At 43.5% G+C, this 12,670-nt stretch overlaps 1 protein-coding gene across 2 annotated transcripts in view; it reads left to right on the plus strand.

The window, feature by feature from the left end:
* Positions 1-8,087, plus strand: part of TBC1D22B (TBC1 domain family member 22B) — a 75,059-nt gene extending 66,972 nt beyond the window's left edge. For both annotated transcript variants that reach the window (XM_050787674.1, XM_050787675.1), the window contains one exon: positions 6,189-8,087. In XM_050787674.1, coding sequence (XP_050643631.1) covers positions 6,189-6,317 — 129 coding nt within the window. In that variant the 3' untranslated portion in view covers positions 6,318-8,087. The remainder of the gene's footprint in view (positions 1-6,188) is intronic.
* The last annotated feature ends 4,583 nt before the right edge of the window (positions 8,088-12,670 follow it).

The raw sequence follows: 12,670 nt of genomic DNA on the forward strand, positions 1-12,670 counted from the left end.
GAAATAGAAGGCTAACATATGCTTTGGATTGCTTGGCAGTGTGACACCAATATGGCATCAAGCCTTACTATGAGTCCAAGGACTTAATGACTAAATAAAAGTAAAAATGAACAACAACAAAAAAAGTGAATGCTTCTAGATTTCCTTCAAACAGCCTCTTTTATGACTTCTCTTCTTTTTGTTCCTTCTACTTTATGCCTTACTTCTCATGCCAGGGCAGGCAGTATATAGTCTAGTGATAGTGAGCACATGCCCAGATTGTCTGGACTCAAATGCCTGGCCAGCACTACCCTGTGACCCCAGGCAAGTTCCTTAACCCTGTGCCTCAATTTCCTCATCTGTAAAATGGAGGTAATAATATGTATCTCATAGAGAGATACATATGAGATTAATCCTATGAGATTAATCTCATAGGATTAAACAAACTAGTACAAAGTACATGTGAAACATTTAGAGCCCATCTGTTATTAGTAATAAGTGCTCAATAAATGCCATTATACTGATTATCTTTGGTGTTCTTCCTCTTCCTCCTCAATTATTCTCCCACCTTTATTGGACAGTCTTTAGTGGAATTTTCCTATACTTTTCCTATACCTTTCCCTTTTCAGAGTCTCTGCTTATTACCCACTATCCCTTTACCTTTGGCCTCTTATCTAATTGTTTTTTTTCCACCGGTCACATATGACTCAAAGTCCTTCTCTGCCATATTGCCTTTTCCTGTGTAGATTTTCAGCAGATAACTATGCTTGGCCCTTTTCTGCCATTTCCAGCTGTTTTCTACAAAAGGTGTTTGCTCCCTTTCTATTAATTGGGAATCTCTTTCTGATGCTTGCCCTACAAGCTTTCTTCTCCTGCTGACTGTAGTATCTCATCTGAGTGCATGTCATACTTAAGTGCTTCCATTAACTGGCGTTGTAACAAATCTTCAGTTGTTCCCTGCCCTGGTAGTGTCTCTTCTCTGCCCCTAGATAAAAGCTCCTGATTTGTGATTAGCACTTTCATCCCCCAGCCATAATTATTGTTTATACTTTTTTTTTTTTGAGACGGAGCCTCGCTGTGTCGCCTAGGCTGGAGTGCAGTGGCGCAATCTTGGCTTATTGCCACCTCCGCCTCCCAGGTTCAAGCAGTTCTCCCGGGTTCAAGCAATTCTTCTGCCTCAGCTTCCCATGTAGCTGGGACTACAGGTGCACGCCATGACACCCGGCTGATTTTTTGTATTTTAGTAGAGATGGGGTTTCACCATGTTGCCCGGGCTGGTCGTGAACTCCTAAGCTCAGGCAATCGGCCTCCCAAAGTGAGTTTCTACTTTTTAATCCATTGGGCAGGATTTCCCATTGTTGCAGCATGAGGACAGCAGGTGGTAGACTAGGGTAGGGGCTAGAGGTGGGGATGTTGCAGTTTTAGGTATAGCCACCAGGTGGTAGAGTGGTTCCTTACGGCTAAGCGTCACTTCCCTTGGGGGAAGTGGGGACGTTCACTTGTCCAGGGGTGGAATTATTTGGAAGCTTTTGAGAGGTTTCTGTTAAGACTGGAAGAATTGGAAATTATAGGTAGATCTCATCTCAACAAAGAGTATTCTCGGCCGGGCACGGTGGCTCATGCCTGTAATCCCAGCACTTTGGGAGGCTGAGGCGGGCAGATCACGAGGTCAGGAGATCGAGACCATCCTGACCAACACGGTGAAACTCCGTCTTCACTAAAAATGCAAAAATTAGTGAGATGCGGTGGTGCGTACCTGTAATCTCAGCTACTCGGGAGGCTGAGGCAGGAGAATCGCTTGAACCTGGGAGTTGGAGGTTGCAGTGAGCCAAGATTGCCTCTGCACTCCAGCATGGCAACAGAGCGAGACTCCGCCTCAGAGAAAAAAAAAAAGTATTCTCTTCTAGAGAGCTATGTCCTTTGTTGGCTGTTCTTGTTTGTTATCAGTTATGCAAGTGTATGTAACCATCATAGAAAAATTTAGAAAATTCCTGTAAGAAATCTTAGGCTGGTCACAGTGGCTCACGCCTGTAATCCTAGCACTTTAGGAGGCCGAGGCGGGCAGATCAAGAGGTCAGGAGATTGAGACCATTCTGGCTAACACGGTGAAACCCCGTCTCTACTAAAAATTAAAAAAAAATTAGCCGGGCGTGGTGGCTTGTGCCTGTAGTCCCAGCTACTCAGGAGGCTGAGGCAGTAGAATTGCTTGAATCTGGGAGGCGGAGGTGGTGGTGAGCCAAGATCATGCCACTGCACTCCAGCCTGGGCCACAGAGCGAGACTACATCTCAAAAAATAAGAAAAAGAAATCTTACCACACAGAGGTGAATATCACAAATCTTTTAAAAATTTTTGATTAATATGCATTTTATTTTATGTATTAATATTTAAAACCATTATTCTGAGGAGATGGATGGGGTTCACCAGACAGCCCAAGAGTCTAAGGTACAGAAAAGATTGAGACCATTACAAAGAGAGTCTGCCTAACTTAGGCTAGAAGTTGCCTGCCTGAGGAGAATGTTAGCAAAAAGAGGCAATGCCTTTTCCAGTTGTTGTGGGATAGGGGCACGTTGCAGGAAGGAGGTAGGAAGCAGGAGAGATGAGTCAAAGGGACCACAGGCCAGGGAATTCATGGTGGCATGGGGGTGGGGGTATGTATTATAGTCCAAGGTCAACATTTTAAAAAATAAGTTGAGATAGAAATGATGGTTCTCTTTCAAAGAAAACAAACAAAAAAAGCTTTGAGGCAGACAGGACTGAGGCCAGGATAGAACCAAGAGAGAATGACTCCTGTGAGAGGGAGTATTCCAAAGATGTTCTGATCAGCTGAAGGCAGAGTTTTTAAAAGCAGAGCATCTGCTGGGTTGAGTGAATATCAGTAACTGGTTGAATAACTGGTCTGGTTGAGTGAATTTCTGTAACCATGTGACTGGAGGGGTTTGCCTGGAGGGTTGGAGAAAGCAGATGCCAGCAACCATGGAGGGGAGAGTGGGGACCTTGGGATGTGCAGTCTTCTGGTGGTTCACTACCATCGTGACTTATGGCTTTGAGTACTGTTCTCTGGCTTGGAGACCAAAGGGAAGACATTAGCATTAGCAAAGTTTGCTGTTTTTAATGAGAGTATTTAGTGCTGGTAGAGATCTAGGGAAATGGGCATTTTTCTGGAATGTATTTTCTGGTTGAATGTTAAAGACCTTTAAAATGTTTGTGGCAGGCCAGGCGCAGTGGCTCATGCCTGTAATCCCAGCACTTTGGGAGGCCAAGGTGGGTGGATCACCTGAGGTCAGGAGTTTGAGACCAGCCTGGCCAACATGGTGAAACCCCATCTCTACTAAAAATAGAAAAATTAACCAGGTGTGGTAGCACACACCTGTAATCCCAGTTACTCGGGAGGCTGAGGCAGGAGAATCGCTTGAACCTGTGAGGGAGAGGTTACAGTGAACTGAGATCGTGCCACTGCGTTCCAGCCTGGGCAACAGAGCAACACTCTGACTATAAATAAATAAATAAATAAATAAATAAAGTTTATGCCCTTTGAAATAGTAATTTCATTTCTAGGAATTTGGCTTAGGGAAATAATCCAAGATAAGACTTTGTGCATAAAGATGTTCATTATAATTTTTTATAGTGAAAAACCAGAAATAATTAAATGCTCAAAACAGGAGGATGTAAATTATGGTACATCTTACCTCATGGAAAATTCTTTGGTTATAGAAAATATCTACGAGGAATTTTTAATATTAGAGGAAATGCTTATGGTAAATGCTGAATAAATTCAAAATTATATAGAGAAACTATTTCAAGCATGTAAAATGTGTAGGAAAAGGACTGGAAGGAAATATGCCAAAATGTCTTAAAATGACTTCCTCTTGATTGTGAAGTTATCGGTAATTTATTTTCTGTTTTTTTTACTTTTCAGTAAACAAAATTTCCACAGAGTAGCTTTGCCCAGGCTGGAGTGCAATGGTGCGATCTCGGCTCACTGCAACCTCTGCCTCCCAGATTGAAGCAATTCTCCTGCCTCAGCCTCCCAAGTAGCTGGGATTACAGGTGGCCACCACAATGCCTGGCTAATTTTTGTATTTTTAGTAGAGATGGGGTTTCACCATGTTGGCCAGCCTGGTCTCAAACTCCTGACCTCAAGTGATGGGCCCACTTTGGCCTCCCAAAGTGCTGGAATTGCAGGCATGAGCCACTGCGCCCAGCCCAGAGTAGTTATTACTCAAAAGAAAGTTATTTTATAACACAATAATATACAAAGATTTTATTCTATAAGATGCATAAGTATAATGAGAGAAAAGTGAAAGGCTTCCATCCCAAAGGGTAACACTGTGAACAGTTTCCCACTTCTCTAAAATGTTTATATGTACATGTACCTATACAAATATATTGTTATGTTTTTTTCTTTTACCTAAGTGGGATCATACTGTAAATATTTTTCTGCAACTGCCTTTTTTATCCTTTCCAAAATGTCTTCTATATCTTCCCATATTGATACATGTAGACCGGCTTCACTTGTTTCAAGTGCTGCCTTGCATCTCATGATGTGGATAATCCATGGTTTATCTCACCATTCCTACACTGGCAGACGCTTTTCTAGTATCCTTTTTCACTATTTGAAGCAATGATGCAGTGAATACCTTTGTACACACAATAGTGTGACTATTTCCCTAGGATAGAGAGTTAGAAGGAGAGTTGCTGGATAAAAGACCGAGTGCATTTCTTATTTTGATAGATATGGTATGTATTTAAGATGATATAAACTTGTCTACTGTAACCACGACCTCAAAATAACAGTGACTTAAAACAAGATGGTTGTTTATTTCCCTTCAACTAACAGTCTAAGTGTAAGCAGTCCAGGGCTAACATTATGGTTTTGGAGTGTTAGGGACTCTGATTTATTTTGTCTTATTACTCTGCCATCTTCAACATGTGCTTTAATTTTATGGTCTAAGATGATCACTTCTACTCCTCCATTCATATCCATTTTTTAGGAAGGAGAGAAGTTTAGAGCAAAACCTGGAAGTTACACCTATCATTTTTGTTCATATCCAGAATTGGCCAGAACCTAATTGTGTTGGCCACACATAGCAGTGATGTGCCTTGGGCAGCTTTATGCCCAGCTACACTTCTAGAACTAAAGGAGAAAATCTCGTAAAGGATGCACAAGACCTTTCCACTGAGCACTGCAGGACGCTGCTGGAGTATTCAGTCAGCTAGGAGCAGGGTTTGTAAGTCATCACAGTGTGAGTGGCCACTGGCATTAGTGCGTTAGCTATTCACATGGATAGTCTGTTTTCCCATTTGGCTGTTCGCCTTCTTTCTTACTGATTTGTAGGCATTCCTTATAGATTTCATATATTAACCTTTTATTTTCTATAAATGTTATAAATATTTTGTCCGTTTCTTTTTTGTTTGTTTGTTTGAGATGGAGTCTCGCTCTGTCCCCAGGCTGGAGTGCAGTGGTGCTATCTGGGCTCACTGCAACCTCCGCCTCCCGGGTTCAAGCGATTTTCCTGCCTTGGCTTCCCGAATGGCTGAGACTAAAGGCATGTGCCACCTTGCCCGGCTAATTTTTTGTATGTTTAGTAGAGACGGGGTCTCACTGTGTTAGCCAGGCTGGTCTCGATCTCCTGACCTTGCGATCCGCCCGCCTCGGCTTCCCAAAGTGTGGGATTCCAGGTGTGAGCCACCGCGCCCGGGCTATATTTTAACTTTGTCAAAGGATCACTTGAACCCAGGAGTTCGAGGCTGCAGTGAGCTATGATTGCACCACTGCACTCCAGCTTGGGTGACAGAGCAAGAACCTGTCTCAAAAAAAAAAGTCATAATTATTGTTACAACTATTTAAAGAAATATGCATGTGAAAAAAAGACCGAAAATGAATACTTTAAGATTAAGAGAGGTATATTTGGATGTGATTATTTTTCTCTCTTAAAAATCTTTATTGTTGTCATTCCCTATTTATGTTTTTATGTTTTTAAAGAGGCAGATGTTAGCGGACTAGAGAATCAGCAGAGGCTTGCAAGGCTTCCTGAGGTGAACTAGGACTGAAAGCTGTGTGCTGTTGGGAGGAAGGAGGCTGGACTTTTTGGGATGTGTGAGCCAGGAGGAAGGGGCCCCATTCTAGGCCTTGGTCTCTAAGAATGGGGTTGCTGGTCCGCTGGTCTATAGTCTGGTATGATAAAAAAGCCCTTTCTTGCATTCCAGGGTCTCCTCATGCTGCTGCAGAACCTACCTACAATACACTGGGGCAACGAAGAGATTGGGCTGCTTCTCGCCGAGGCATACAGACTCAAGTACATGTTTGCCGATGCCCCAAATCACTACCGCCGATAGGTGCTGTCTCCTCCGGGGACCCAGACTGCCCTCATCTCTGATGGCAGTCTGATCACTGTGGCCACTGTGCGAGCCGTGGACCCCGGCCAGGAACCACTCCTGTTGTACAAAGCTCACACCCGCCGCCCAGGTCTTAACTTTCTGGCGTCCACCACTCCATGTCTCTGGATGTGTCACTTGGACCACTGTCAGTATTCCATGCCACGTGGATGGGCCCAGTTCTGGGAGAGGACAGAAAAGGTGGTACAGGGTTGTCTGCCCCTTTAAAAGAAACTGGACAAAGAAGGGGAAGGCTCAGGGTCTCAACTCACATTGTCCCTACAGGGACAGGCCCCAACTGAAAACTGTTGCTTTTTTTTGTGAACATAGTTTGATTTGATCACAGGTCAAAAACGCCTTATATTTTCAGAAGACTCCCGGCTCCTCTTCCCTCTCCCTGGTTTCCTAGCCCTTCCCCGTCTGCCCTAGTCTGAGCCAGTGAGGGGTAGCTTTTTAAAACCATTATTCTAGATGGAGGAGACACTGATGCTTGTAACTCTGGGAAGAGGCCTACACCCAAGAGCTAGGAATTTTATTTTTCCTTTTCTCACCAGGTGTCTGCATGTGTGTGTGGGTGTGAATGTGTATACACACCCATCAGCATTTAGTCACATGTCTGAATTTCTGTGTCCAGATGAGCCCCATCAGACTAGTTGGGAAGGGCCCCAGTGACCAAGTGTATAAGCATCCCTTGAAGAGGGATCAGGGCAGGGGAGGCAGAAGGGGCTGTTTACCTCTCCAAACTCCTTTTCCATGATGACCCACTCCAAGATATTATGTGTAAATTGTGTTATTATGTATATGGGTAAAGATGTACAAATATATGTCCTCTTTGTAGCAGATATGATTTTATATTTATAATGTGCATCAACATGTGGAAGCAATCTAGGTCACTAGCACAGAGGAAGTTGCCAGGAAGGTGGCTTCAGCGCCTCCAGGTTGGTCCTGGGTGTCCTGCTGTGAGGGGTAGAACGGGAGGCTGCTGGAGTGAGTGGCTGAGCGGGTGGAGCCATCCCAAGCATCAGTGTCTCAGAGTCCTCCTTGCCCCTTTCTTCACCCTGCCCTCCAACCCCCAGACTTTCCTGGAGCATCTTCGCTTTGCTCCTAGCAGCCTCCCCAAGAAGGGACTGCAGAGGCGGGCAAGCCCTCTCTATGTGTTTTTATTCCCACCTTCCCCGGAATCTGGGGAGGGCTTTTGTTTTCACATTTTCAAGTTCAGCGTTGTATTCAGGACAGAAGCTGTGACTGAAGACTGTGCCAAGGAAAGGGGCTTCCTGTGTGTCCCTCGGGTTTGGGGCTCTTCTCAGAGAGCAGCACTCCTTGTCCCTTACTGTCACCTTCACTCCCCACACAGCTCATGAGATGTGTGACCCCTTGTTTGAGTTTTGGTATTTGGTAGTGGAGGGTGGGGGGATGGGGGCCAGCAGCTGTCATCCTCCTGGGAAGCCGAGCAGCATCCCTGGTGGGTAACACCCTTGAGTCTCTTTGCCAGTGAGGCCCACCACACCAGTGTGAGTTAGGTTTCTCATCTGGAGCTGTTTCTCAGGCATTCTTCCCGACCCTCTTCCTTTTCCCCTTCGGTGTGCCTCAGTGGTCCCCTCAACCGGACTAATTAAAGAAAGACACTTGTGTTCCCAAGTGGTGGTTTTATTTTTTTAGTTTTTATGTTTGTATGGGAAATTGTGGATAAAGTGAAAAGAATTGTAAATAAATGGTGTATTTCCTCCTCCATCTGCTGGTTTTTCTCCTGTGTGTTCATGGAACCTAAAGAGTCTCCTCTTCCTGAGTTTTTCTTGCTGATACTAGTAGGTGTGCGGTCAGGCCTTCTGTGAGGTGAGCAGGGGATCAGCAGAGGATCAAAAAGCATTCTTAGAGGACAGCCAGCAAACACTTACCCAGCATCCATCTGTGAAAGGTACTGTGGAAACTACACAAATGAGTAACTTGGTAAATGAAACTACTAAAAGGAGTTAACTTACCAACCACTTTGATAAGCACTTTACATGGATTATTTGATTCATCCAAAAGGAGTATGTTATCTGATGGAGGGTAGAAAACAGACTAGAATTTCTGTGCTGGATGAAAAGCTGGAGATATCTAGTTTAACCCCCTCATTCACAGAGGAAAATCCAAGCCAAGGCCAAGGAAGACAGCATCAGAGTCATCAGAGTAAGAACCAGAGGACCGGTGTCCTGGCTTGCCTGTTCAGTGCGTTTCCACCAAAGCAGAAAGAACTAAGACGGCCGCCATGTAAGGTTGTCTTTAAGTCTCATTTTGGTCGTCAGCTGTTGATTTTTTTCTTGGTAACCTTACTGTGAAATATCTCAAGAAAGGTAGCTGATTACGTTTCATCTACAAAGGACAGGTTGGAATGGTTTCCCCACCCAGAATTCCTTCCTAGGATTTATTTGAGAGTATTTCTTGGTTTCAGTCATTAGGAACCATATAAAAATTAAATTCAGCTATGTGTAACAAAAAACAAAAATAGGGTGGGCACGGTGGCTCATGCCTGTAATCCCAGCACTTTGGGAGGCCGAGGCAGGTAGATCACAAGGTCAGGAGTTTGAGACCAGCCTAGCCAAGATAGTGAAACCCCGTCTCTACTAAAAATACAAAAAAAATTAGCCAGGCGTGGTGGTGGGCATCTGTAATCCCAGCTACTCAGGAGGATGAGGCAGGAGAATTGCTTGAACCCGGGAAGGTGGAGGTTGCAGTGAGCCGAGATCACACCACTGCACTCCAGCCTGACTGGGCAACAAGAGCGAGACACCGTCTATAGATAAATAAATAAATAAATAAACAGTGACTTGTACAGGATGAGAATTTACTTCTCCCTCACATAAATGTCCAAAAGTAGGCAATCCAGGGCTAGTAAGATGACTGTTTCACAAAGTGCTTAGGAACCTGGACTCCCTCCCTGTGTCTTCATGGTCAGGATGGTAGCCAGCACTCCAACTATTTTTACACCAACTTTCCAAGCCACAGGATGAATTAAAGAGGCGACAAAGAAGAAAAAGGAAATGTGCCAGCAGTGTTGTAAGGAAGGTTCCAGGAAGGTGCCCCATCATACCTCCTCCTACAACTCACAGCAGAACTTAGTCCGTGGTAGGTTGCACCTAGTTGCAGGAGAGGTTGGGAGGATGAGTCCATTGCAGGCAACCATATGCCTGGCTAAAAGGATTCTGGTACTATGGAGGAAGGGGAACACAGACGTTAGGATTCAGGAACAGTCTCTACAATAAGAACTTATAAAAATAAGTTGACAATAGAGACAGACTTTCCCATAAGCATACAGAAAGGGAATGTGTGTTCAAAATCTAAGTCACTCTTCACAATTAACTTTGGAATTGAACCTTTGTCATAAAACACAAATACTTTCTACTTGATATTATTTGAACTGAAGCTATTAATTGTTCCTGAGGCTAAAAATAACCTGAACTAGTCTTCATTCAAACATCTGCTTTTCATTTATGCAGGAAGTCAAGCATTTTCTGAGACAGGTTTGTTTGATCATGACTAGAAAATTGATGAAATCTTCCGAACCAATCCTGGCATACTCTAACCTACAGTTTATCCAATAGTTCTACAATTCAAATCTCTACAAGATTCTACTTAAAACAGGCCCTGCCTCTGTTTGTATTGATCTGCAAAGGGATAGTGGCACAGATACCTCAAACAGTGACTTTATTTGCTTCTAGAGGCAAGAGCCTCTTGTTGACAGCATTTGGCTTGCCTTGAACTGGACTTTGCATTTCAAAACAGTTATGTAAAGCTTTGAGGATTGGAGGCAAAAACTAAGCGCCTGTAACCGAGCCTTTCATACCTCTCTCAGGACGTCCAACACTCATTTCCTCGTTGGAGACAGTTTTGGAAGCTGCCATAGATGCCAAGGTGATGATTTTAGATTCTTGATGAAAAGGATGAGCTTCCCACAGAATCAGCCTAAAGTGCAGTACCACAAGACCAGGGTCTTCTGAGCCTGTGCCAGCTTGCCAGGATAGGTGCCACATGCCCACAACTATGGCCAACCAAGGCATCTCCCAAGGAAAGGCATCCACTTGCTTTGGCAAAGGCTGAATTAGAATTCTTGGAAGCAAGGAGAATCCCTGTTCAGTTTGGTTCTGCAGGTGGTGTGGCTTCTGCAGGGTGAGTGTGACAGTCCCTGCCTGAAGTGAGAGCCATTGTGGGGAATCTGGGAGCCAGACCCTGGGCTACTTTTGCTTGTATGGATACTAAGCTTGTCTCAATAGTGACCCCACTAAACCTGCCCCACCCAACCCAGCTATCTGAAAGGAAAGCCCAAACCTCTTCAAACCACTGGTCTCCAAACTTAATTTCCTTCCTTTACTTTTAACCTATCTGTGTGTTTATGTCCAATGTGGATTTCTTATTTTATTTTTTATTTTTTTGAGATGGAGTCTTGCTTTGCTGCCCAGGCTGGAGTGCAGTGGGTCAATCTCAGCTCACTGCAACCTCTGCCCCCTGAGTTCAAGCGATTCTCCTCCCTCAGCGTCCTGAGTAGTTAGGACTACAGGTGCCCGCCACCACACTCTGCTAATTTTTGTATTTTTAATAGAGATGGGGTTTCACCATGTTAACCAGGCTGGTCTCCAACTCCTGACCTCAGGTGATCCACCCGCCTCAGCCTCTTAAAGTGCTAGGATTACAGGCATGAGCCACTGTGCCCAGCCTCAATGTGGATTTCTTAAAGACAATGTAGTTGGGTCTTGTTCTCCAGTCCAGTCTGACAAGCTCTTGTTTTTAATTGGTGTATTTAAACCATTTGCAATTAATATTATTAATATGGTTGGATTTAGTCTACCATTTTATTTCTTTTTCTGTTTGTTCCCTTTCTTCCCCCCACCCTTTCCTGTCACCTTTTGAATTATTTGAATAACATATTTGTTGGCTTTTGACTATATATGTATTTTTAAGAGATTGCTCTGAAGATTACAGTATACATACCTAAAGTTGTTCACAGTCTGTTTACAGTTTATATTTTATCTCTTCAATTAAAATTCAGAAGTATTACAACAATTTAGGTCCTTAATCTCTCCTTCCTTTAGAATTGTTACATGAATTACATATACATCCATTGAAAACCTTACCAGATACTATTATCATTTTGTTCTCAACAGTCATACATATTTGAAGGAACTGAAGAGGACACTTTACCTGTCATGTTTTTCCTTCAGTCCTTAAGTTCCAGGTTTCTTTCTGGTATAGTTGTTTGCCTTCAGCCTAAATAACTTTCTTTAGCACTTAGAACAGATCTGCCAACAGTTCTCTTAGTTGTCTTTCATCTGAGAATGCCTTTATTTTGCCTTCATCCTGAATCTATTTTCTCTTGATATGGAATTTTTTTTTTTTTTTTAAACTTTCTGGCACTTTACCCACGTTGTTCCATCATCATTTTTTCCATGGCTTCTGATAAGAAATCTGCAGTCATGCCTGTAATCGCAGCACTTTCGGAGGCCGAGGTGGGGGGATCACAAGGTCAGGAGTTCAAGACCAGCCTGGCCAATATGGTGAAACCTGTCTCTACCAAAAATTAGCCGGGCATGGTGGTCCACGCCTGTAATCCCAGCTACTCAGGAGACTGAGGCAGCAGAATCACTTGAACCCAAGAAGTGGAGGTTGCAGTGAGCTGAGATTGCACCACTGCACTCCAGCCTGGGTGACAGAGTGAGACTCCGTCTCAAAAAAAAAAAAAAGAAATCCACAGTCATTGAATAATTTTCTGTGTTTAATTCATTATTTTCCTCTGACTTCTTTTTAAAACAAATAACTGGTAAAATGTACATATCAGAAAACTTGCCATCTTAATCATTTATAAGTGTACAGTAGTGTTAGGCACATTCACATTGTGTGCAGTCAATCTCCAAAATTCTCACCTTGCAAAATTGACACTCTATACTCATTAAACAACAGCTCCCATTCTCTTCTGCCCCCAGCCCCTGGCAACCACCATTCTACTTTCTGTCTTTTTGAATTTGAATTTTCTAGGTACCTCATAGAAGTGGAAGCATATAGTATTTGTCTTTTTGTGACTGGCTTCTTTCACTAAGCACAATGTCCTCAAGGTTCATCCACGTTTTAGCATGCGTCAGAATTTCCCTCCTTTTCTAAGGTTAAATTTTGATTGTGTGTATATACCACATTTTGTTTATCCATTCATCTGTTGACGGGCACTTGTGTTGCTTCCATCTTTTGACTTGTGAATAATGCTGCTATGAACATGGGTGTGCAAACATCTTTTCAAGACCCAGCTTTCAATTATTTGGGTATATACTCAGAAGTGGGATTGCTGATAA

This window comes from Macaca thibetana, chromosome 4 (assembly GCF_024542745.1).
Source record: "Macaca thibetana thibetana isolate TM-01 chromosome 4, ASM2454274v1, whole genome shotgun sequence".
Taxonomy (NCBI): Eukaryota; Metazoa; Chordata; class Mammalia; order Primates; family Cercopithecidae; genus Macaca; species Macaca thibetana.